The sequence below is a fragment of the Bombyx mori genome, chromosome 16 (assembly GCF_030269925.1).
Source record: "Bombyx mori chromosome 16, ASM3026992v2".
Classification (NCBI taxonomy): Eukaryota; Metazoa; Arthropoda; class Insecta; order Lepidoptera; family Bombycidae; genus Bombyx; species Bombyx mori.
This window is the reverse complement of record NC_085122.1, coordinates 5,071,788-5,099,747: the sequence shown is the minus strand read 5'-3', so window position 1 is coordinate 5,099,747 and position 27,960 is coordinate 5,071,788. Positions and strand designations below refer to the sequence as shown.

General features: G+C 40.7%; 2 protein-coding genes across 3 annotated transcripts in view; one reads left to right on the top strand and one right to left on the bottom strand.

Moving 5' to 3' along the window:
• Window positions 1-27,960, bottom strand: part of LOC101746922 (NADH dehydrogenase [ubiquinone] 1 alpha subcomplex subunit 7) — a 364,870-nt gene that overhangs the window by 47,804 nt on the left and 289,106 nt on the right. The window lies entirely within an intron of this gene.
• On the top strand, window positions 137-27,936 carry LOC101740548 (vanin-like protein 2). Of its 2 annotated transcripts, none has more exons than XM_012692795.4 (10): window positions 137-427; window positions 6,663-6,779; window positions 10,392-10,517; window positions 10,591-10,763; window positions 12,400-12,614; window positions 13,230-13,316; window positions 16,225-16,328; window positions 21,837-22,028; window positions 26,820-26,944; window positions 27,485-27,936. In XM_012692795.4, exons 1-10 carry the CDS (start codon window positions 371-373, stop codon window positions 27,867-27,869), a joined length of 1,581 nt encoding a protein of 526 aa, XP_012548249.1. In that variant the 5' UTR covers window positions 137-370; the 3' UTR covers window positions 27,870-27,936. The 2 variants fall into 2 exon arrangements, with proteins under 2 accessions (XP_012548249.1, XP_004928912.1); XM_004928855.5 differs by lacking the exons at window positions 26,820-26,944; window positions 27,485-27,936 and adding exons at window positions 24,292-24,413; window positions 25,447-26,009.

Here is a 27,960-nt window from a genome sequence, read left to right as displayed (position 1 = left end):
AAAATAGAAGACAAAACACAATAGACTGTATTAAAACACCGTTAGACTAATCTAAAACAATTCTTACTATATTTATCTCACGCTGTTTCACTATCAAATCCTGTTATCTGTTATGTCGAATGATGTAAATTGTTTTTATTAACGAACTCAATGGATATGTCGGCTTTTAGTGCACACGTTTTGCATTGTCGTACACTTTGGACTGAGAGGACAGTGCAGTGTGAACGACTTACATAGTTTGACATAGCATACTGATATTTTTGTCGCATCGAAAACAAGTTCAGTGATTCAGTGTCGGCCACCGTTCCGTACGAGACGGTGCGTGACCTGTTTGAAGCTTAAAATCATAATTAAAAGTGACTAAGGAATAATGAAAGGTTTTATCTTTTGTTTATTATTCGTGTCGCTAACGAAAACTAGCTTTCAAGTAAGTTCAAGTGTTTGGTTATAAATAAAACTATTCATTAATGTTTATTGGTAAACAAATTTAAATGTTATGTGTTTATTTAATAGAATTTGAACTAGAAAATTATCTTTGTTGAAATTATCAGTGGTTTGTTTGAGGTTGATTTTATTATTATTTTTTATTGCTTAGATGGTTGGAGAGCTCACAGCCCACCTGGTGTTATTAAGTGGTTACTAAAGCCCATAGACATATATGTACAACGTATGTGCGCCACCCACCTTGAGATATAAGTAGTATGGTCTCAAGTATAGTTACAACGGCTGCCCTACCCTTCAAACCGAAACGCATTACTGCTTCACGGCAGAAATAGACAGGGTGGTGGTGCCTACCCGCGCGGACTCACAAGAGGTCCTACCACCAGTAAGTTTTCTCCTTCCACATTCCTGTATTAAATACCATTTCTTAGCTCACTCCCTTCTTACACATCCACGCAATCCATCCATTTTTTTTAAGTCTACCATTTCCTCGAAGCACCATAATTTATATAAGTAAATTACATGCGTCAGTGTTGAGCAATCGCGATGAAATTGCAGATTATACAGATTTATAAGACACACGATTAGCATTATTATGACTAATAATAGCTGATAACCTAGCGATAGCGTTTTTTGCAATGGATGGTAATAATAGGTTGGGGAAAGTTTCTTCGCATTTTTTAAGAAAATTCACAAAATTTTTGCCATCTTGTAGGTAGAGACATGATCCCATTTTTTTTTTTTTTTTTTTTTTTTTTTTTTTTTTTTTTTTTTTTTTTTTTTTTTTTTTTTTTTTTTTTTTTTTTTTTTTTTTTTTTTTTTTTTTTTTGTCAGGAGGAAATCGCCGGACTTCCGCCCTTCACTGGGGATGGAGGGCGGGGCATGTCGGAGTCGAACCGACTAAAACCTCCTGACTCTCAACAACCAACGTCCAAACCTCGCATGAGAGAAAACTCATGAAAAGGCAAGGGGGGGAAAGTGAAGCGTTTAGTGCGGAGCACATCTCTCCCATCACCCTCCCCCTCGGGACGCCGGACTGGCGGTCGTCGGCGCCACGACCACCAGCCCTCTCGGTCGGCAGGCTATCCGAAGCCCGCCTAGATGGCACCGGTTAGAATGGTCTATCCTACGGAATACCCCGCTGGGTCAGAACCAGCGTGGGTTGAGGATAGCCGGCCTTCCATCACCCGGATGCTCATGCATAAAACGCGTGCAGAGCAGCTTGCACGTCGTCTTCTTAGGCCCCCTTCGCCGGTCCCCAGGCCGACATGTGAGGGAGACCCGAAACACTTAGAGGGCCAGGGCTTGGGCGAGATCCGCCTCCCTGGCCCCCGCTCGACGGCGGCGGGCCTGTGCGTCTCTCACGCGCCCCGCCGCCTCCTTCTGCGAGATGGTGCACTCGCAGAAGTCGAGCATCGCCTTCCACGACTCGTCGTCACCGAGCATCGATGCCACAACACTCGGCAACGACAAGTCGTTTCCTATTTTTGCGACCAGGACACGGCGCCACCCCTCCCATGCGGGGCAGGCGACGAGCGTGTGCTCCGCCGTGTCCAAGTCGCAACCACAATGGTGGCACTGTGCCGTCGGCTCGGCTCCGATCCGGTGCAGGAACTCACCGAAGCAACCATGCCCAGTGAGCACCTGCGTGAGCCGGAAAGTGAGGCGTCCTCTGTCACGATTCACCCAGTTCACAAGAACCGGGCGAATCGCCTCGACGGTCCTACGACCAGCCGAAGGATCGGCCAGCCGTCTGGACCATGACTCCAGCACGGACCGCCGAGATTGGGCCCTCCGCGCTCTGACCACACTGGGGACATGATCCCATTGCTATAGAAATTTTGAGGCTTCTGATCAAAATACCGTGACAATTGATGTGAATGTGATGTTTAATGTATATGTTATCTTTTCATGTTTATTAATAAATTTTATTATTTGTCATCGTGCGGTAAAATCAACTGGTAGGTAGTACTGATTTACTTTACGACATGATACGGTACATTGATCTTTCCTAATGTCCTATACAAGCAACTGAAAGCTAATGCGTGGCGATGACACACAATAAACTTCTGTACACATTAACATACACGACATATTGGGTGTTAGGAGACCGCTTACGAAAACAGACTATAGTAACTACTAATGACACCTTTGTGGAAAGGACGAAAAAAAAAACGATCCTGATTTAAAAAAAATCATATTTTTAAAACGTTTTATTAGTATTATTTACGCTCCATCATGTTAGTACAGCTAAATGAAACAATAGTTTCATAAAAAATACAGTAGTTTACTAAAAAAAAACCAGCAATGAAACACAAAATCAAAAACAGCTGATGCTCGGATCAACGAACGCCCGGGTGCGGCGTTTCTATTACACGCACACCGGCGTGGCGCGGCGTAGGCGTGGCGCTAATACCGCACTCTCCAAAATCTACTTTGCTTACTATCGTCTGTCTTCGTTTTCGGAAGCGGTCTCCTAACATCCAGTATGTATATATACTTGCTATGTTTGACGTATGCTTGCTGTATGACGTATACTTTCTATGTCCATTTTTATTAATTTGCTAGCTGACCCGGCAGACTTCGTAGATAAATAAAAGACCTAAACTTTTGTATAAAATAAACTTAACAAACAAAAGGAATCCGTTCGACGGGGGACACATCAAAGGAAAATCAAAATTGTTATTTTTATTTCATTCATTTTTATTTAATTCGTTTTTATATTTATCTACATTTTAAACCTTCTCTGGACTTCCACAAATAGTTCAAGACCAAAATTAGCCAAATCGGTTCAGCCGTTCTCGAGTTTTAGCGAGACTAACGAACAGCAATTCATTTTTATATATTATATAGATATAGATTTCTCTGATAGAAAATCCTAGATGATGAAGATAATGTCTTATTTGAGCGGTCGAAAAGGTTCATATAAACATGACATAATAGGATTTATTGCGAAGCGTATTATGTGAATGTATTTAACACGATGTCTGTATTGTTATTGCGCTTTTTTTTTATATCGCGTCGCTTTGATGAATTTGACGCGTAGGACGCAATCTTAGTCGCTTCGGCGTGCTACCGACTCGATACTTTGGTGTACTTTGAACCCAAAGAAGAATAGCGTTTGACAAGGTCAATATCAATTGTCAATCGGCTCAATGACCTGATCTGTTTTCAAAATAAAGGGGGAGCGTGTGTTACAATAATTCAAAATATATTTTCGAGATTTCGGACATTAAATTATAATAATTTAATGTCCGAAATAATATACTTTACTTATACTTACTTTAATATAATAGACTTTATAATAATCTAGTCAGAAAAGTTGAAAACCTTGACATATTTGGTGATTCCTTTCCAATATTCAAGAACAAAATTATAAAAAGTTGTTGTTGAACCTCAGCCTCAGCCTTGGTCTGAGTACTCGGGTATTACTGTCCTTGTTGTCTTTCTTTTGTTTTTAATTTTTTATTATTATTAATAGTATTGTTAAATCTCTATTGATATATTAATGTAATGCATGCTGTGATTGCCTCTAATTAGAGTTGCAGTTATCAATTGCTCTATACATGTCAATGTTATTTTATGTCTTACTGTAAACCCTGTCGGTAATCTTTAAATAAATAAATGCGAATTTATATTCATGAATTTTTTTATGCCAATATTTATACGTATTTAATCAGAAGTATTATGCTATGAATCCTCCCGTGTTTATATCGTACACTTTAGTACAATTTTGTTGCGAAACAATTGTTCTTTGCTGACTGAATATTATGACAGTCGTTATTGCGACTCAGTATTCGACATCATGTGTTAATATGAGCAGTTTTGTTGTGTTGTCTGTGAACTCCGACAACCGCTTAATAACTAGGCCGGCGAATCCTTCAAGGTACAATCTGTTTGCATAATATATTAAACAAAGCATTGGACGACAACATAAATATATTGTAATCGTATAGTAACCGTAGTCTGTCTGATTCATCAGTATCATATTTCATCATTAAAAGTACATGAGCAAATCTATTAAAGTACGAGTATATGAAGTATATGCAGGCGAGCATACGGCCCACCTGATGGTGAGTGGTTACCGTCGCTCGTGGACATCAGCAACACCAGGGACAGAGTCAAGCCGCTGCCTACCATTAAAATCTATTTAACTATCCAATCGTCGTCGTGATCCAATTCTTATAGAATCGATACGACATCTTCTTGTAATATATTGGATATCAACTAGCAATCAAAGGAAGTATGTTGTAATTATTTTTTCTCCTACCTACGCCGAAAGTTCGGTTTTCCTCCCACTGTACAGGGAAGAAAGTCTAACTTTTCCTCCCGCTGTACAGGGAAGAAGGTGCAACTTTTCCTCCCTGGTTACTGACAAGTGCACATGCGCGTTAGTGTTAAAATTCTCCGCCATTGTTGTGCTCGGGTAGTTTGCAATATTGTGTTTAGTGTAAAAGCGAAATAAACAAAAGGCAATAAAATTTAATAGTGAAGTATTAAACAAAGATGAGTTTATCAGACAGTTCTTATTCAATTAGTGGTAGATGAGTACGGCGGAGCCCCCCCCCTACCCCCTGCCAGGGCTTCGCCCCTGGACCCGGACTCGGTACTCCACTAACTTTCGGCCTGGTAGGAGAAAAAATAGTATGTGCACCGTGGGAAAAAAGAAGGACATCTTATCCCGCGGCAATTTTACACGCGGTAGGAAATGTCCTACTTTTCTTCCTTGGTGCACAATGTACTATTGTAATGGACTACAGTTATGTCACCGCCTGCCTCACACATAAGGGAACGAAAGATCTTGAATTGGTTCGGCAGAAGAAGGATATCATTTAGCGGGGGGAGCTTAGTATCCTCGCTTTGCTTTTTATTCAAGATATCCTTACTTCTATCCCTAGTGCTCGATTGATGAATGAAAACGAAGTAACCAAAGGCACATTAGCAAAAAGCAATGGGGATATATTGTAATCAACGACAAGGATATGGTTGTAAAAATGAATGAAAAAGATTTTTGCAATTGAAAGTGCCGTGTGAATTCGGATGTAAATAATTAGTCCTTTGACTGCCATGCTATAGTCACGGGTGCACCACTTGACGCACTCAAGTAATAATTGCTGTAATAGGTCCTCTTATAAATCCACTCGGGTCGGTACCACCACCCTGCCTATTTCTTTTTTTTTTTTTTTTTTATTGCTTAGATGGGTGGACGAGCTCACAGCCCACCTGATGTTAAGTGGTTACTGGAGCCCATAGACATCTACAACGTAGACGCGCCACCCACCTTGAGATACAAGTTCTAAAGTCTCAGTATAGTTACAACGGCTACCCCACCCTTCAAACCGAAACGCATTACTGCTTCACGGCAGAAATAAGCAGGGCGGTGGTACCTATCCGCGCGGACTCACAAGAGGTCCTACCACCAGTAATTACGCAAATTATAATTTTGCGGGTTTGATTTTTATTACACGATGTTATTCCTTCATCGTGGAAGTCAATCGTGAACATTTGTTGAGTACATATTTCATTAGAAAAATTGGTACCCGCCTGCGGGATTCGAACACCGGTGCATCGCTTCAACACGAATGCACCGGACGTCTCATCCTTTAGGCCACGACGACTTAAATTCTGCCGTGAAGCAAGTAATGCGTTTCGGTCTGAAGGGTGGTGTAGACGTTGTAACCATATGAGACCTTAGAACTTATATCTCAAAGTGGATGGCGCATTTACATTGTAGATGTCTATGGGCTCCAGACACTACTTAACACCAGGTAGGCTGTTAGCTCGATCACCCATCTAAGCAATAAAAAAAACAGGGAATCCTAAATTGGGGCTGGATGACGGTGCGGGATTTGTTCCCAGTTATTATCATACTTAATATATCGAGGGGTGAAATGTTATGTGTTTTAAGTGACAATTTTGCAACTTTACAGCAGAGCTATTTAAAGTTTGAAAATGTGGAAAAAATATCATAACAAAAAAAACTTCTTCAGCTATTTCAATAGAATAAACTTAATTGAAGTTTAATTAAAAACATCGAACTGTTGACGATAATTCCAAATACCAGACACATTTAATTACAAAGCTAAATGTTACATATTAAGCGTAATGTCGCATAAACCGCCTTTTACCTCTGGATATATTTAATTCGGTCACGAAACACTGGCTTCACATTACAAGGAAAATGTACTGTTGATATCGAAGGTAACGTGTTTATATTGCAGAAGTCAACACCCCAGGATAGCCAGTACGTAGCAGCGGCTGTTGAATATATCGTGTCAGGTGATGTCGATCAAAATATCCGTAACTACGTTCGTTACATTGAGGAAGCTGCTAAACAGGTAAGTGGAGAATCTTCTTTTTCTCCACCTTATCCCGCTATGAGAGGGCGACACAGCGAAATTTTTCTATTCCATTGTCTTCTATCAGCCGTCATCTTAACACTCACTCCTCTCTCTCTCATATCGTCATTCACACACTCCATCTATGTCTTCTTCGATCGACCTCTTCCCCCTCTACCTTGCACTACCATTTCCGTACATCTCCTAGTCACATGCATCTCCTCTTTATCATCAAGGATTTTTCTCTTCCATTCTCTTCTATCAGCCGTCATCTCAACACTCACTCCTCTCTTTCTCATATCGTCATTCACACACTCCATCCATGTCTTCTTCGATCGACCTCTTCCCTCTCTACCTTGCGGTACAATTTCCGTACATCTCCTAGTCACATGCATCTCCTCTTTATCATCAAGGATTTTTCTCTTCCATTCTCTTCTATCAGCCGTCATCTCAACACTCACTCCTCTCTTTCTCATATCGTCATTCACACACCCCATCCATGTCTTCTTCGGTCGACGTCTTCCCCCTCTACCTTGCACTACCATTTCCGTACATCTCCTAGTCACATGCATCTTCTCTCTACGCATCACATGTCCATACCACGCTACCCGTCCGCTCTTTAATTTGTTAATTATCGAGGCTACTTTCACACTTCCTCTGATATTAATTCTAAACAGGTACATGGAGAAAGTCATGTTTTATTTGAACCGTGTAATTCAAGTTGAGAGTTTTTTAAATCACCTGTGTAAGAGTTCATTCTGTATTGACTGTTTATATGGAAATAGTCGTTGCTGATGCCAAAAAAATTTGTCACCAGTGATTCAATTCAAGACCACTCCCTTCTGGATTTAATTATTGTTTCTGAATCCAACATGGTTGCTACGCACGGACAACTATCGGCTCCTTTTTCCTATCATGATTTAATTTATCTCTCCTACAAGATTCGTCCTCCTAAGCCCAAACCCAAATACCTTTTCCTTCGTAGCTTCAAGGGTATAGGCGTGGAGCGATTGCGGGCTGACGCGAGGAATGTTGACTGGTCGACTGTCTGCGGCTCTGACACGGTTGATGACATGGTTCTTTCTTTCAATAAAAATATCTCGCTTCTTTATGATAACCATGCTCCCATCAGACGTGTCAGAGTTAAACAGTTACCCTAGCCTTGGTTATCCGACTCAATTAAGCGGACGATGGCCAGGAGAGATAAGGCTAAACGCAGATACAGAAAGTTCCCAACGGAAGACAATCTTATAACTTACAAGAAACTTCGTAATCGTTGCAATCGGATGTGTAGAGATGCCAAAAGACGCCATATTCATAGCTCCCTAGAAGGTCTGAACACATGCCAAATCTGGAAATTCCTTAATTCACTAGGCATTGGCAAACACTTAAACGAAACTTCCTTTACTATTAACCTCGACGCTTTAAATAAGCATTTCTCTCAAGCTCCCATTATTCTTAATGACAGTACTAAGTCATCTACACTTTTACAACTTTCCAAAAGGCCTTTACCCATGTGCACTCCTTTTACTTTCACTCCGGTTACAGAGTGTGACGTTAAGAGATCCATCCTTTCTATTTCCACTAGGGCTGTGGGTGAGGATGGGATTCACCTTCAGATGATCCTCCTGCTTGTGGATGAGCTTATCCCTATCATTACATATATTCTTAACTCCTCTCTCTTAAAAGGCTCATTCCCAAGTAGCTGGAGAAAGGCTCATGTTCTCCCACTTCCTAAGGTCCCTAATCCTTCCTCTTTTTCTCAGTTTCGTCCAATCTCAATACTTCCCATTCTCTCTAAAGTCTTGGAGGGCTTAGTCCAAAGACAGCTCACTGTCTATCTTAATAAAAACAATCTCCTCAACTCTTTTCAGTCTGGTTTCCGCCAAGGCCACAGCACGGTCACTGCATTGCTCAAGGTCACCGACGACATTCGCCACGCGATTGATGTGGGGCAGCTAACCGTGTTGACCTTATTGGACTTCAGCAGTGCTTTTAACTCAGTAGACTTTGACATCCTTCTAAGTATCCTTGGATCTCTTAATGTATCTCCACTTGCTCTAACCTGGTTTGAATCTTATCTTCGGGGACGCTCGCAATGTGTCCGCTCTGATGATGCTACATCGAAATGGTGTGATTTAACTGTGGGTGTACCTCAAGGTGGCGTACTATCTCCTCTGCTTTTCTCTATTTTTATTAACGAAATCACTCAGGTGCTGACTTCTCACTACCATCTCTACGCTGACGATTTGCAGATTTATAGACATTTTAAAGCTGATGATGTTGCTCTAGCTATTGCTGAAATCAATGGAGATCTTGATAGAATTAGTGCTTGGGCTAAATCTTTTGGACTTCTTGTGAATCCATCAAAATCACAGGTCATAGTAATTAGTAGTTCCTATAGGTACAACACGACTGACCACATTAATTTGCCCCCTGTGACGCTAGATGGAATTCCAATCGCTTATTCTAAAACAGCAAAAAACCTAGGTATCGTTCTTGATTGTCATCTCTCTTGGTCCAGTCAGATAAATTTAGTTAGCAGGAAAGTGCATTGCACGTTTCAGTCTCTCAAGCGTCTTCAGCGTTTTTTGCCCTTTGAAGCTAAAGTCACCCTGGCCCAATCCCTTATGCTTCCTCTCCTTGACTATGCGGATGTCTGTTTCCTCGACGCCGCGGAGGGGCTATGGAACAAACTGGAAAGGTTACAAAATTTATGCATACGCTTTATTTTTGGTTTACGCAAATATGATCATGTCTCGCAGTACAGATCACAACTTAATTGGTTGCCTATCCGACTTCGCCGTGATGCACATGTTTTATGTATGCTGTTCAACATCCTCAATAACCAGCTGTTCCCCAGTACCTCCGTGAGCGCTTCGAGTACCAGATGCCCCGTGGTGTACCCTGTCGTACAAGTAGATCCCTTCTCCTTAATTTTCCCCCTCACTCCTCCAGCCGCTACGGTGGTTCGTTCACTGTGCACTCTGTGCGTCTGTGGAACTCAGTTCCACACTCAATCCGTGCAAGTCCCTCACTTGAAGTTTTCAGGAAGGCATTAAAGGAGCACTATCTATCAATTTAGTATTATTTATATGTATTTATTTTATGTATTTCATTATATATGTACGTGTATGTATATATTTATGTGTGTAATTGTGTATGTATATAGTTTGATATATTATGTATTAGTGTTTATTTTTATTATTTTTTATTTATATTTATTTAAAATCTTATTAATTACATAATATTTTTTAAAAATTTTATTAAAAATACAATTTTTAAAAAACACTAATTAATTCGATTGTACTCATCTACCCACTCATGTAAAGCTTTCCTTCTTTGAGAACGGTTAGCTGGTAGATAACTCAATTGTTGAGTTAAGCTCGCCATTTTTTTATATCTTATCGCAATTACTGTATTATATTAACAGTGTGTACAAATAAAGAATAAATAAATAAAGAATAAATAAACGTAATTTAAGAGAGCCTGATTGTTAAATTCTGTTCACTATTAAATGACCTTACCGGTTTTAGATATAAGATTGAATCTCGTTTAGATTTGAGCTTGGAGGTTTTAACCTTTCTAACTTTTAACAACGTTTTTGTGCAGAATGCGGACATCATAGTTTTCCCCGAACTGACCCTGACCAACAGAAGCACAAGTTTTGTAGCGCCGTTACATGGTATTTTAAAACAATACCCGATACCTGCATTACATCCGAACTTATACGATAACGTATGTACATTTGTTTTATCTTAAAAATTAAAACTAATTGGACTGTTTGAAAAATAAAAAAAATGTTATTCAGATTATGGTGTCAATATCGGCGGCTGCAAGAACTAATCAAATCTACGTTGTGGTCAATGGCCGAGAGCTCATGGACTGCACTAAGAATGACACCGGCGAACCTTGTCCGGAGCTGAAGGAGTATATCTTTAATACAAACGTTGTGTTTGATAGGAACGGAGCGGTTATTGATCGGTAAATAGAATACTTAAAACGTTATAGAGATAAATCAATTTAAATATTACTAGATAATGACAGAATTTCTTTGATAAATTGTGTTTATTAGAAATTATATTTAAATACGAATTACATATTGATAAAATGATGAAATATGAATAATATTTCACAGACAGAATAATAAAAACACATGAACTGGTTATTTAAAGAAAAATCAAAATTATCGGTAAAGTTGATTATTGAAAACACGAATAAAACAACATTTTCTGAAAATAAATTGTAGCTAGATCGATTTATCGCCCCCGAAATCCCCGGTATACTAAATTTTATGAAAATCGTTGGAGCCGTTTCCGAGATTCAGATTATATATATACAAGAATTGCTCGTTTAAAGATATAAGATAAGATATGTACAATGTAAAGTGGTATGTATTGGGTTTTTTGAAAAGTTAGCGTAGTCTAAATGTACACATACATATGTTGCGTCGTCACCGATCTTAATTATCCTATAACGATCAAAGGAAACACTGGTTTTGTTTTCTAAAAAGCGCACGTTTTATGAGTAATAAAATTATTAATCTGGTGTTTCTCGAGCGATATAACTTGTCCTTCTTCAAACGAAACTTGTGGAGAATACTTAACAGTAGACAGCGGCTTTACTCTACCCCTGGTATTGCTGAAGTCCTAGGGCGACGGTAACCACTCACCATCAGGTGGGCCATAAGCTAGTCTGCCTACAAGGGCAATAAAAAAAACTATTTCAAAGAAAAACATGTATTTCAAAGTAGCATAAATAAGGGTGAAAAGTGATATACCTACCTACTTAACACGCGGACTGCGTTATGCTGTTTAACACCTTCACTGCAATGTAGGTCACCGGTGCCCTACGCGGCGCACTGAAGTAATTATGTCGATTTCTGTTACTAAGAGTCTGGATTGCCTAACTTTGCCTTCTTTTGTTTGCTAATGTATATTTAGTAGTAGTATTTTAGGTCTTTTAGAAATAGATTCATTCTCAGTATCTTCGGATTCGTCTTTACCAGAGTCTGTTAGATATTCCGGCGCCTTAGTAAGAATAATAAAGAGAGAAATCGACATAGCTACTTCAGTGCTCCACGTAGGGCACTGGTGACATACGGCTACATGGCAGTCAACGTGTTAAAAAAGGCCCCATGCGCGACTGCCTTCTAGTGCGGTAGTCAAAATCGCGTCCTTTCGCTTGGTGCGACAGGCGACTACATGTAATACACATTTCTATCACGGTAAATGTACACTCTTGGGAAATGTACACTTTTACCGGTAAATGTGCACATTTGCCAAAAAGTTAGGTATATGTGAACTGAATATAATGTACATATATGTACATTTCCCGGCAAATATGTACTCTTGCCTTCACGTTTTGGTAAATGTATACCTCTTACCTTCATATTTTAAGAAAAGTTGGAATACAAATAAATTAATAAAGTTGTTACAGTAAAAAAATGTTTATTTAAATAAACATAATACAAAAGGCTTTAATAACGAAAATCATTTTAATAAAAAAATGGAAATGACGAACAAAACCTCGAAAAGACCTCATACGCACGGGCTGAAAGTCCCTCAAAAATAATCCAGCAGTTAACGTGTTAATAGATCAACGTAACATTCGCTTTTAGGTATCGCAAGATCAATCTTTTCGGGGAAAGTTCGCACACGCCTGCTCTGACGCCGGACTTGGGCTACTTCGAAACCGATTTTGGGGTTAAATTCAGTCACTTCATCTGCTTCGACTTAATGTTTCAAGTGCCAGCGGTGCAGTCCGTGCAAAAACTGAAGGTCACCGATGTATTGTTTACCACAATGTGGTTCTCCGAATTGCCTTATTTAACCGGTGAGTATTACCGAATACCTACTGCATTATGATGATTTGGTTATTTTTTTTTTTTTATTAAATATCATAGGTACTTCTGATTCTCTAGTCGTTGAAATATAACTCAATCACAAAGCAATTCAAGGGTCTGCTGCGAAGGGTTTTTCCCAATTCTCAATTCCCAAGACCCAAATAAAATTGTAATAAAAAGTCGGATACCGATGTGTTAAGTTTTTAAAATTACTAATATATGTAATACTTACAAAATGAATGGTTTTAGCTAATAAAAAATACAGTAGAATAATAATAATAATTATACAATTTTAAGTTTGAACGTTATTGAAGACCCAATTTTATTTGATACTGCTACACTCTTTTATTTATTTATTTGTGAGGAAACAGTACAAAACTTCAGTACAAATATTATCTGTTAAAACACACGGGCTGACAGCGAATATTAACTTAAAAAAATTAGCATTATTCATTTAATTGTACATGTGAGTACTATTATAGGAAAATATAAAAATTCCAAAAATAAAAATACCAATATTTAAATTGGACCGAAATACTATTAATGTTATATAATAATATTTACTCAACAATAATAAAATGTTAACATTCTAATTATTGTTACAGCTGTGCAAATACAAGAGGCCTATGCTTACGAAATGAACATAAATTTCATTGCGGCCGGCGCGAACAATGTCAGGATCGGTTCTGCAGGTACATAATTCTAGGGTCGGCAGACTAAAGCACATAAGTCAAAATTTTCAATTTATTTTTTATTACATCATCGGTTTACATTTTGCTCAACACACAATCTGACTAAAGCACATAAATCAAACTCAAGTATTTCATGGCGTATTCAAGCGGCGTTCTGTATCAACCTTATCAAATCCTAATATAACCAAACGAACTAAAAAACATAACTGGACTTATGTTCTAAGGAACACCATAAGTACAAAGTTATTAACGTAAGAAGTCTGACTTATGTTATAAAGAACATCAAAATGTAACATTTTTTTAGAGAAAGTGGTTACTTAAAAATATTTATAACGTAAACAATACTTCGGTAAGTGGTTTTAATTTACTAATGTTGTCGATTGTGCACAGTTTGTTGGTTAGTTGTGTGTGAGTGCTTAAGTATTTTAATTATTTAAGATGAATATTCAAAGAGGCAAGAAATTAGTTGAAATGGCGTTATCCACTCATCTGGAAAGCAATGAAGGTATATTTTTACATATCTTCAAAATTATGATTTGCAAATTACGTAATTATATCAATATTATATCATTATAAATAGATAATTGTCTTGTCCTTTTTTAGAAAATGTAAATCAGCAGTCGGTTTTGAACACAGATAACCTAGTAGTAGACGATCCTATACCGTCAACATCATCAGGTCAAGTCAGTAGTTTAACATACTATTCTGTACTTGACTTCTCTAGTGATGATTCTGTACGAGATCCATGTTATGAATTACCGAGACTTCCAATCACATCAAGTTCAAGTACTTGTGATGAAATTTCAATGAATCCTAATGTGTCTCCAAAAAAGAGTATACGTACTAAAAAAAGAGAGAAAAAAAACGTAACTTAGGACAGGCATACAAAACTTTAAAGGGAAATGTATATCAGATCGCACTATGCAAAAATAATAATTGAGATAAAATAAAAAAAAAAGCCCGCTGAGTTTGTTTCGCCAGTTCTTCTCAGGACTGTGGTTTTTTTTGGAACCGGTGGTAAAGATAACATTGTTATTTATATTTTGACATTCAACAAGTATGTTATACTGACATCTAAGTTGAAATAAACGATTTTGAATTTGAAAGAGTTACCTGTTTGCAGAATGAAATGTTTAGAACGTATACCTTAACTGATAGGCATGCCATATTTACAGAATATTGGCAAATGGGGTCATATGCAAAAATATCTGTATATTTGGCGTCTTTAATGGAAATTCAAGATAAATCTAAGTAAAGAATACGAGCTATTGAACCTGAAAAGCAAAAGCTTAAAATGAAGACATAAAAATACTTTTTTACTGTGCATGGTAAACGTGAACCTGTCTGCCGAGGATGTTTAATGAAACCGTTAGATGAAAGTGACAATTTTATAAAGACAGTTGCTATGAAAAGGAGATCATCCATAGGGGGTTCTCAAACTGATGATATAATATCTATACAGCCATTACCCATATCCATCGAGAAAAAAAAAGATTTAATTTCGCTGCTCCCTTTAATACTAGATATTTTCCATGAATTTTAAATAAGTCTTCCCACGTTGGAAACTTTACGAAATACTGATCCAGATATTTTAGAACTCGATGAAGAAGAAGAATTTTAATTAAACATTGAGTTGTTATTTACATTTATGACTTATATTATTATAATATATATCTTAATTGTTGATCTTTTTCACTTAACTCATACTATTATTGTGTTCCTTATAACTTAAGTCATCTAATTATTAAATAATCACATTAACTTTAAAATATTTAATTTTAATAATAAGTTAGTGTTATAGACTTATATAATTCAAATAAACATTATTAAGTTTGTCAATGTATAAGATTCTAAATAGTTTTTTTTAATTCCTGTAAAGTAGAGTTTTTTGACTTATGTGCTTTAGTCTGCTGACCCTAGAATTAATGTTTAAGGTTTTTTTTTTGTTTTTTTATTTGGGTTTATTTTTTTGTTTATTTGTAATTGTTTTTGTTTATTTATTTGGGGAACCAACAGTACAAACAAACATTTATAAAATAATAGCTAAAACGATAACCAAACAAGTTTCCACAATCAAAATCACATATAAGTAGAAAGTGGACAAAAGAAGTCGGGAGTAGGAAGTTTCAGCATCTACTTGTAGTATTAACTAAATATATAATACTAACAGTAATTAATAACTGGGAACAAATTACGCATGGTCAATCGGCCCCAAATTATAATATAGATAATAAGATAGATAAGAAACACCCAGACGGCGAGCAAACAAAATTGGTGCATCACTTTCTTTTTTTTTTCCTACCTATTCCAATAACTTCGAGGGGTTATTCTAGATTCACCGAACTAGTAGGTGAGCTCACGGGGCTCAAACCGGAGTGGTGCTAACACTGGTCCTAGCAAGAGCAGTGCTTCGCAGAATCTACCACCAGATCGGAAATGCGACCCACTGAGAAGATCTGGCGAGAAACTCAGTGGGCTGTGTTTATGGGCTAATTTACCTACACGTCGAGCCCTTCGTCGCATGCGAGGGGTTCGGCGAGGACGGTGACCGGTTCATCACACGAATGTTTGCTAGCTATGGGAATTAAGCCCACGGTCCTTGACGCAACTTACAGGTCCGCTTATTACTGCACCATCGAGTCAATCTCTTCCTATTTAATAAATGTTTGAGTGTTTTATGGAAATAATCAACGCAACGTTTCACGCTAAAAGTAAAATAAAAAATTGTTAAATAGCATTATGTAATTAATATAATATATTTCAAGTGGAATTATGACTTAAATTTAATAGTGTTGTTTCAGTACAATTACCTACTGCGATAGCTTAAGCATTTAATTTTCTTGAAAATATTCCGTGTGTTCAAATTTAAATCCTAATAAGTTAGGCTTAAGTCGAGAGTTGTTTATAGGATCGGGAATATATTCTGGACGAGCTGGCGCGTTGGTTAGCATCATGCCAGGAGTGCCGACCACGCGCCTTCTCGTCTCCAGAGTACCGAAAATTCCCGGACAAGTAAATATTAGCATTTATTACATAGTCTATAATTATGATTAATATCATGGTAACAGATCCTAAATAAATTCATGGGCAATGTCTCTTTTGATGTTCCAAAAACCTTGGCTAAGCTAAGTCTAAGCTACAATCCTCACTGTGCAAATCCAGTCTAGTCTTTTTTTTATTGCCCTTGTAGGCAGTCGAGCTTACGGTCCACCTAATGGGGAGTGGTTGCCGTCGCCCAAGGACTTAAGCAATGCCAGGGGCAGAGCCAAGCCGCTGCCTACCGCTTAATAGATACAAAAAAAACACATGTAAAAAGAAACAAAATCTGGCTTGCAACATAAGCCATGTGCGCACGACTAAGCAAGACAAAGTGCTGAGTTTGTACACAATGTTTCTTAAAACTATACGACAAAGCAACACGCTAACGAAAACTAATCTAACTTATAATGTAAGGAAATAATTTTATTCACAATATACAATTAAACAATTACACTGCTAACCTATTACGAACGTGGAGGATGCCCTTAAACATTTTTATAAACGTCACTAACCAACAAGTAAAAATATCCAAGTCAGTTGACGAGTTGTTAATTGGGCTTTAGTGTTACCGACGCAGGGGCCTCGCCGCAAGGCGAGCGCGTGTTTAAGTCCTGGGGCCGCCCCCCCCCCGGGCGAAAATCACGTAAAGATGGAGGAAAAACTTTTCATCGACTTCATTCGGGAAAAATATCCGTCAATCGCGCCCGAATTCGAAGCCTATAGGGCCTCATTTAGTAAATATTCTCCCCCCGCATCTCTCGCCGCCGTCGCCAAACATGCCTCGCAGGCATGCCTCGCGTGCCCCGCCGCCGGTCCGTGTTCAAGCGCACGTACGCACGCCGCCGCCGTAGCGTCTAACACCCCCGCCCCCGCTACCCCCGCGCCCGCGTCAATCACGTCAGTTTCGTCCGTCGCGACCTCAATAGCGTCTAGTTCAGGCTCCGATACCGAATCGGAGATGGACTTCGAGTCCGCGACTAGCCCTCAACCCGGAACCTCGGATGGGTTCCAAACTGTAACGCGCGGTAAAAAGCGTACTCGCGTCGTGGAGTCCCGGAGCTCCATGACGAAGCAAACCAAGTCCGCGACCGCCTCCCGACCGCAGGTAGTCGTAACGCCGGAGTCGGACTCCGCCCGCCGCGTAATCCCATCGCCGCGCCCAAAAACCGCGCCCGCGCCTAAAACAGTTGTCCCGCCCCCGCTGATACTCCAGGAGAAGTCAGCGTGGAATCGCGTATCCCAGGCCCTTCAGGCCAACAAAATTAATTATACCCATGCGCGTAACGTCGCGCATGGGATTCAGATTAAGGTCGCAACGCCGGGCGACCATAGGGCCCTCTCTGCTTACCTCCGAAAGGAGAACATAGGTTATCACACCTATGCTCTTCAGGAGGACCGCGAACTCCGCGTAGTGATACGTGGAGTCCCCAAGGAACTCGACATAGACTACGTAAAGGAGGATCTGATCGGTCAGTCCCTCCCAATAATTAGTGTGCACCGGATGCACAGCGGACGCGGCAGACAGCCATACAATATGATTCTCGTCGCGCTAGAATCAACCCCGGAGGCAAAGAAAAGAATCTCATGTCTCAAAACGATATGCGGCCTCTCCGGGGTCACCATCGAAGCCCCCCATAAACGTGGTACTCCCGGGCAGTGCCACAGGTGCCAGCTCTATGGCCACTCAGCGCGTAATTGCCACGCGCGCCCCCGCTGCGTGAAATGCCTCGGCGATCACGCAACCACAGAATGTTCGCGTGTTAGGGAAACCGCGACGGAACCCCCAAGCTGTGTCCTATGCCTTAAGCAAGGGCACCCGGCAAACTACCGCGGATGTCCTAGGGCTCCGCGTAAACGCCCGAACCACCCAGCCCCCCGAACCGTCGACCCAAAGACTTCGGCGCCTTCAGTGCCGAAACCAGCCTTCGTACCGGCTGCGGTTCCCACCGTCTCGGCATGGAAAAAACCGCTGCCGTATACGAAGGAGGGAACACAAAACGTACCCCAGCTCCCGCCTGCGACACGTCACGCGCCTCAGCCCCTGCTCGCACCTCGCCCCGCGCCCGCGTACCGCCCCCCGCAACCCTCAGTCGTCAACGACTTCGCGCTCGTGCGCGACTTCGTCACCGCGGTAAACTTTGACCGTCTGCGATCGTTCGCAGATGCTATCCGTAGGTCGGTAACCCCCGAACAGCGGCTCGCGGCCGCTTTCGATCACATGGACGTCTACGAGTCCGTGTCTCGCACGTTATAAAAATTCTTTACCGGTAATCAATGGCGCAAAAAGGTAGAGAAAAACCGTATTCCCTTACGTTAGCATTCTACAATGCTAACGGACTCGCGCGGCAACGCGATCAAATTTTCGAATTCCTCCGCGATAATCTTGTAGATATTTTGTTAGTGCAGGAGACCTGTCTGAAGCCCTCGCGTCGTGACCCGAAAGTCGCGAATTACGTCATGGTTAGGAATGACAGACTCACCGCCTCCAAAGGCGGGACTGCCATTTACTATAGGCGGGCTCTGCACGTTGTTCCTCTCGATACTCCCTCGCTCTTACATATCGAGGCGTCAGTGTGCCGTATCTCGCTGACGGGACACCAGCCGATCGTCATCGCATCCGTTTATCTCCCCCCGGACAAGCCCCTCCTGAGCAGTGACATCGAGTCACTGTTTGGCATGGGAGACTCCGTCATCCTGGCAGGCGATTTAAATTGCCACCACACTAGGTGGAACTGCCATCGTACGAACGTTAACGGTAGGCGTCTCGACGCGTTTATAGACGACCTCACTTTTGAAGTAGTCGGTCCCCCAACTCCAACATGTTATCCGTATAACATCGCGCTCCGTCCGAGCACTATAGACCTGGCATTGCTTAGGAACGTAACTCTGCGCTTACGTTCCATCGAAGCACTGTCAGAGCTCGACTCAGACCACCGACCTGTCCTTATGCAGCTCGGTCGCCCTCACAACCCAGCCACTGTTACGAGGACCATGGTGGATTGGAACAAGCTGGGCACGTGCCTAGCCGAAGCCGCTCCGCCAATCCTCCCTTACGGCCCGGATTCGAATCTATCCCCCGAGGACACCGTCGAATCCATAAACGTCATTACCGATCACATCTCTTCCGCGATCATTAGATCTTCAAAAGAAGTCGATGTGGAGGACAGCTTCCACCGCATCAGACTGTCCTCCGAACTTAGGAATCTCTTAAGAGTTAGGAACGCGGCAATCCGGGCCTACGATCGTCTTCCCACGCATTCAAACCGGATTCGGATGCGTCGTCTACAACGCGAAGTCCACACCCGCCTAAGTGACGCGCGTAACGATAATTGGCATAGTTATTTAGAACAACTCGCGCCCTCCCACCAAGCATACTGGCGACTAGCTAGGACTCTCAAATCCGAAACTACCGCTACTATGCCTCCCCTCGTACGCCCTTCAGGCCAACCACCGGCATTCGATGACGATGACAAGGCTGAGCTGCTGGCCGATGCACTGCAAGAGCAGTGCACCACCAGCACTCAACACGCGGACCTCGAACACACCGAGTTAGTCGACAGGGAGGTCGAGCGCAGAGCTTCCCTGCCGCCCTCGGACGCGTTACCCCCCATTACCACTGACGAAGTTAGAGACGCGATCCACAACCTCCAACCTAGGAAGGCACCCGGCTCCGACGGCATCCGCAACCGCGCGCTAAAACTCTTGCCAGTCCAACTGATAGCAATGTTGGCTACAATTTTAAATGCCGCTATGACGCACTGCATCTTTCCCGCGGTGTGGAAAGAAGCGGACGTTATCGGTATACATAAGCCGGGCAAACCGACAAACGAAACTTCTAGTTACCGTCCGATTAGTCTCCTCCCGACGATAGGAAAAATTTACGAACGGCTCCTTAGGAAACGCCTCTGGGATTTTGTTACCGCGAACAAAATTCTCATAGACGAACAGTTCGGATTCCGCTCTAAACACTCGTGCGTACAACAAGTGCACCGCCTCACGGAGCACATCCTGATAGGACTAAATAGGCGTAAACAAATCCCGACCGGCGCCCTCTTCTTCGACATCGCGAAGGCGTTCGACAAAGTCTGGCACAACGGTTTAATTTACAAACTGTACAACATGGGAGTGCCAGACAGACTCGTGCTCATCATACGAGACTTCTTGTCGAACCGTTCGTTTCGATATCGAGTAGAGGGAACTCGTTCTCGTCCCCGTCAACTGACTGCCGGAGTCCCGCAAGGCTCCGCGCTCTCCCCGTTATTATTTAGTTTGTATATCAATGATATACCCCGGTCTCCGGAGACCCATCTAGCGCTCTTCGCCGATGACACGGCTATCTACTACTCGTGTAGGAAGATGTCGCTGCTTCATCGGCGACTCCAGATCGCAGTAGCCACCATGGGACAGTGGTTCCGGAAGTGGCGCATCGACATCAACCCCACGAAAAGCACAGCGGTGCTCTTCAAAAGGGGTCGCCCTCCGAATACCACTTCGAGCATCCCACTCCCTAATAGGCGCGCAAACACCTCCGCCGTTAGCCCCGTCACTCTCTTTGGCCAGCCCATACCGTGGTCCTCGCAGGTCAAATACCTAGGCGTCACCCTCGACAGAGGGATGACATTCCGTCCCCATATTAAAACGGTACGCGACCGTGCCGCCTTCATATTAGGACGTCTCTACCCTATGCTTTGCAAGCGAAGCAAACTGTCCCTCCGTAATAAGGTAACTCTCTACAAAACTTGCATACGCCCCGTTATGACGTATGCAAGCGTAGTGTTCGCTCACGCAGCCCGCACCAACTTGAAGCCCCTTCAGGTTATTCAATCCCGATTCTGCAGGATAGCCGTCGGAGCACCATGGTTCCTGAGGAACGTGGATCTCCACGATGACCTGGAGCTTGACTCTGTCAGTAAGTATCTACAGTCGGCATCGCTGCGCCATTTTGAGAAGGCGGCACGACATGAGAACCCTCTCATCGTAGCCGCTGGAAATTACATACCCGACCCAGTAGACCGAATGGTAAACCGTCGACGTCGCCCAAAGCACGTCATTACGGATCCTCCTGATCCATTAACAGTGCTCTTAGGCACCACAAGCACCGGTCACCGTCTTCGTCGAACCCGTCGCTTGCGACGAAGGGCTCGACGAGCGAACTAACCCATAGACACAGCCCACTGAGTTTCTCGCCGGATCTTCTCAGTGGGTCGCGTTTCCGATCCGGTGGTAGATTCTGCGAAGCACTGCTCTTGCTAGGGCCAGTGTTAGCAACTCTCCGGTTGAGCCCCGCGAGCTCACCTACAAACGTTAGGGTGAAGCTGAAATAGCCTCTCAAGGCTATCAGCATAGGTAGGGAAAAAAAAAAAAAAAAAAAGTTAATTGGGCCGTTTGGGAGTCTGCCTACAAAAACAATCTTTTGTTAATTCTATTTATTTTTCTATGAAAGAATTTTGTGAATTTTATGAAATCCAAATTTGTGTTTAGATTTCCGGACAATACCCTGGGCCGATTTATGACAATCCATCAGATCACGACAATTTGAAACTGATCACCGATCCATCTTTGGTCTCGCACGTCAGCAAGTTACTCGTGCCCGGCTTCCAGGAGTTTACGCTCACGGATAAAGACGTCAGCTGCACGTTCAGAGTTAGGCTGAACTACGGAACAGGAGAGACGGTAATGGAACAAAAACCAAATTCAAATTCAAAATCATTTATTTCAACTTAGATGTCAGCATACCACACTTGTTGAATGTCAAAATATAAATAACAATGTTAACTCTACCACCGGTTCCAAAAAAAGCCACAGTCCTTAGAAGAATCGGCGAAACAAACTCAGCTAGTTTTTTTAAGCTATTGCATAGCTTTTAACGCGGGCCTTGAGCGCGGCGACTTAATCAAAAAATTCCGTAGCGAAAATAACCTGACACCCCCCTACTATGTAGCTCGCGTTCAACACATTCACACGTTGCGCTTGTGTAGTGTTTGTGAATAATAGCGCGGCGTGATGTCGCACTGCCGCATGCATATCATGAAAAGTCTGCCCGTCTCTCCCTCGCGCGGTCTAGGTTATGAGTGTGAAGGGGACAGTTAATGTTTTGCTTTTGTTAATGTTTATAAATATAGCGTGGTCTTATTTTATTGTTGTTTTAATATTAAATTATTATTGTCGATTTATAATTGCATAAGTTGATAAAAAATGCTGTGCAATAGCTTTACCGCGGCAGTCTCCGAGTGCCACACGTGTATTTTTTTTTTGTTTTTTCTCAATATATTTTTTTACCTACTAAGCACATACATTATTTTGAATCAACGCAACGCATTCAAGACGGTGATTTTCGTTTCAGTGTACAATTTTTTGTAGGCTCTTGTTATCATTAACGATATACCAAAAATAGCCTATTTAAATTTTTTGCATGGCATGATAGAATTAAGTTTCAATGGGATAGGATTTTGGGCTACTCAATTGATTTACCTAGTATTCATACTACATATTTTTAAATGTTTTCTTTGCATGGAATTAAAATTAAATTAAAAAACAACTAACTACATTTTCGAATATCATTCTGTACGTTAAACAATTTTTTTGTTGAAAACAAACACCGCATGAACTAATTCAAAGAATTATTCATTGATTGTTAAGGATACTGACGATTTACCGTCGTAAAATAACGAACCTCGAAATTAGAAGCAGAAGGTCGGATATTTACGGATCAGTTTCACATTTGAAAGTTAACATTTCAAATTGTACGTTCTAATTTATTTAATTATATAGACTAGCTTTTACGTCCGATTTGTTTGGGTTTATGTAAATCATAAAAAATATATTCATATTGTTCGGCAATAATACTTTCTTTCTGTATTAAATCTATCCGGCGTCCTATTTGTACCTCTGATAAGCCGATTCCGATCCGGTGGTAGATTCAGCGAAGCAATGCCCTTGCTAGGGCTAGTATTAGCAAATTCGCCAGGCTAAGCCCCGTGAGCTCGCATTTCTTTTTATTTATTTTTCTATTGCTTAGATAGGTAGACAAGCTCACAGCCCACCTGGTGTTAAGTGGGCACTGGAGCCCATAGACATCTGCAACGTAAAAGCCGCCACCCGCCTTGAGATATGAGTTCTAAGGTCTCGGTATAGTTACAACGGCTGCCCCACCCTTCAAACCGAAACGCATTACTGCTTCACGGTAGAAATAGGCAGGGCAGGATATATACATTCGCTGATGCTAGTATAAACCCACAAGGTTGCTACCATAAATAGGCAAGGAAATATGCAAAATTTCATGATGATCGCATGATTAGTTATGACGTAAAAGCGTGACGAACACTCATTCGCATTTATGATATTTATAATATAGTATGGATTAAGATATGGTGTGGATTTCTACGAAATACTCAAACATATCGCAGTCGAGACTCTTGAGATAAAGACAAACAATCTACCGATAAAGAAGTGTAAAATGTGTTTATTAATTTGAGCACTATCATCAGAATTTACAAAAGATAGTAATTAAATAAGAATCACGTAACCGTGCACTTACTGCGTTACGTAACAGTGTTTTAACAACACTTGATATCTAGAACTCTTGTCATATCTCAACAACAAAAAAATACAAAAACAAGATATAGAAACGACAATTTGATAAAATAGAGGTATTATTGTGAATTAATTTTTGTGATATGTAAATCCGACCTAATGGTTCTCGTGTCGAGAAATGTGCATGCTAGTAAGTCTATAAATTAACTTTTTTAGTATTCTTATTTTTATTAACATCACCTTTTTGCTTCATTTGGAATTAAGTTCAAGTTTCTATTGTCTTGCCTAGTCACTAACATGTCGAATAGTAAAATAAACAGAAAACTAACATCATTTTATCTATAAAAGTAATCTCTTAAATTGAATGTTGACAAAACTGAAAAAAAAATTTTTTGAATTTCAGTTCCCACATTTCCGGGCCGTGGTGCAAGATGGCGCTAACATCTACGCTCATCGTGAAATAGGCGTCGCCGCTTGTTCGGTGGTTGCTTGTTCTAATAACGAGTTTAAAAGCTGCGGAAGAAGGTTGGTTTTTGGTTGTTTACGTCGGGTTTGTGAAATCAATCGTCGATAAGACGACGATAAGATCACAAAATTTTCATTTCAATGTAATCCTACAGCATAGCCATCCCACTATCCAATCCACTATTCCGAAAATCGGTCAACGTTCTCGTGAACCCGTCGAATGTGATGAAGGGTTCGGCGAGCGAACTAACCCATAGACACGGCCAACTGAGTTTCTCGCCGGATCTTCTCTGTGGGTCGCGATTGCGATCCGGTCGTAGATTCTGTAAAGCACTGCCCTAGTTAGGCCTAGGGTTATCAAATTTGCCAGGCTGAGCCCCGTAAGCCTACACGTTAGGTGAAGGCTTACTGGGCTAGTATAACCCCTCGAGGCTATTAAGATGGTTTCTCGCCGGATCTTCTCTGTGGGTCGCGATTGCGATCCGGTCGTAGATTCTGTAAAGCACTGCCCTAGTTAGGCCTAGGGTTATCAAATTTGCCAGGCTGAGCCCCGTAAGCCTACACGTTAGGTGAAGGCTTACTGGGCTAGTATAACCCCTCGAGGCTATTAAGATAGGTAGGTCTAATCTATACATATAAATAAAATTGGAGTGTCTGTTTGTAATATTGAAATAGCCTCTTTTTACTACATGCAAATGAATATATATACGGTACATACATCAAAATAACACTTTTTACAATTTTTGTCTGTCTGTGTGTTTGTTCCGGCTAATCTCTGGAACGGCTGGACTGATTTTGGCGGGACTTTCACTGATAGGTAGCTGATGATATAAGGAGTAACTTAGGCTACTTTTTTTAGACTAGCTTCGCCCCGCGGCTTCACCCGCGGTACGACAATAATCGCGGGTAACATCGCGGGAATCAGCTATCAATCAATAATAAAATATAATCTTTCCGAAGCGAAGCGAGGCCGGGTCGCTAGTTATCCAATAAAACCGTTGCATTCTCGTTTAAATTTTTGAACTATTTCTATTATAGTTACAAAGACAGTTTATCAGGAAATGAATAATCTCATCTTACATTCAATTTTCAGATATAAACATGAAAAAGCGAACGTTGAAATTGAAGATTTGGCAATCAAGATGACAACATATAGCAACACTCACAACACAACTTTACAATGCGATAATGTTGTATATTACCCTGTTTCTTTCGGGGAAAAAAAATTTCCACTCGACACTAAAAACTATACGTTCACCAAAGAAAAATCACAGGACAAAGACTATAAAACAGGAAATCGATGGCACCTTCTATTTCAGTTGAACAAGCCACAGAAGGACTTAATGGCTTTTGGAATTTGGGGCAGATTATATTTAAGAGATGTCACCCATAAGCAACATGTGACTAATGAAGATATAGATGATTTTGAAAATATTTTAGATTTGATTTATGGGAAAAGAAACGAAATATCAAATGAAGTAAATGCTATCGGAAACGATAATGACAAATACGAAATCGAAGAATCCTAAGTTTGAATAAAATACATATTCTACCTGTAATTACCTAACAATTCAACTCATCTTAAGTGACCTTAAATTTAATTTTAAGAAATGTAATTTGTGAAAATTTAAATAAAGAATTTTGATCTCTCGGGTACATTTCGTTTCATGATCTGAAAATATGATGATTGTTATTAAACTTTTTTTCAAGGGATTTTATGACCTGGTAACTAAGACCTTTAAGTCATGTTTTATTTTAATTTTAATTCTCATTTTCATGAAAAATGATAATATGGAGTGAAATGAAATGAAATGAAGATGATTAATGTGAGACATTAATCAACTGGGATAAAATTAAATGATATGAGATGAAATGATATGGGATGACATATAATCTCAGTAAAATGCTGGTCATTTACTGAGACTTTTTCAGTGGACTTTCTGGAGTATCCTGAGAAGTTACGTTCAGCGGCTTTGTTTCATTTTCCCACATTTGTGCACTTTTACAGATATTAAACAGTTAATAAACCACCGTTATTACACATTTAAGCCTGAAGAAACACTAAATAGACAAAATAAAACAAATCACACAACTTCGCTCCTCGCGTTCCCGCCAAAAAGTCCCTTATTGATTAGAGGGCGAGATTGTGAACATTGGCTGTATCTACATGATGACTGAAACAAAGAGATCCCATTTAATATTTTGAATAGCAGCTTCCTCAATTTGAAGACGGTTTTCATTATAATACGGCGAAAAGAAGAAATCTTAACATTAAGAAACACTGATAACAACATTTCCTATTTAGAGGATGTTGACCACAGATTATACAAAAGGGTTGTCCACAATATATATACTATTATACTTTTTATCAAAAATATTGCCTATTTATTCAATTCTCAGATATTTTTCTTAATTATACCTATTTTCAAAATTTATAAAGCAAACCTATTATTATTTTGATTACAGCACTATAAATACAGAGCCGTTGCGTTCAGTGGCGTGAGATCATTCTCGGGAGCTGCCACCGGCGGTAACAGGGTCTGTGGTATTGTAGCCTGCACCGGAGAAACCTTAGACACCTGCGGAAAGAGGTACTGTTATTTGGAAAACATATCTTTCGAATTTCTAGAAAGAATTCGAAATTTATTGATATTGATTACCAATAAAATAAATTATTCGAGTCTTAAATACGAAGTAAGTAGTTTTCTTGTGAAAAACAAGTCAGGAGAGTGAATATTTTAAGGAATGAATCATTAGTTTCTCATCATCATCATCATCAGTCTTTATCTGCCCACTGCTGGACATAGGTCTTCCCCAATGCCTTCCACATAATGCGGTCCTCCGCCTTCCGCATCCAACGACTTCCCGCCGTGCGCACTAAGTCGTCAGTTCACCTGGTTGGAGGACGCCCCACGCTCCTTGTACCCATCCGTGGCCTCCATGCGAGGACTTTCCTCCCCCACCTGGCGTCGCTGGCTCGACAGATGTGACCGGCCCATTGCCACTTCAAAGATTCTTATGCTACTTTAAAAAACTACAGCAACTAATTGATTTTAGGATCTTTAGCATTAGTTTTATATTTCCTTAGAGACTAAATCACGATATTCAAAACGTGTTTTATTTGTTTGCAGATTCGACAAATACAATTCCACGTCATTTGGTAACTTTGAAGAATTGGAAATATTAGGAACAATGCCTACATCGATTACAGATGCAGCCTTGAGTGCGGAAAATTCGGTAGTTTACCCCGTCTCAGTGAAAAGTTCTTTAATGCCCTTAGAGCCCACGACTTACACTTTCAATAAAGTAGTGAACACGCAGATTACTTTATACGACTATGCCTTGAGTGTCCATGAAGTTGAGTTGTACAGTTTCGCTCTGTGGGGCCGTGTCTTTGCCACGGACGGTGACGAAGCCACACCGCCGTTCAACTCTTCCAACACACTTGGTCCTGTACGATTGAACCACTTAATACTATTAACAGGACTGTTTTTATTTAAGAAATATTTAATTTAAGTTCCTGTGACCCTTTCTTTGGTTTTCCTGAATCGGGTACACAATTAAAACCAATTTTACGGCTTAATATCTCGTTTTTATTGCCATTAAT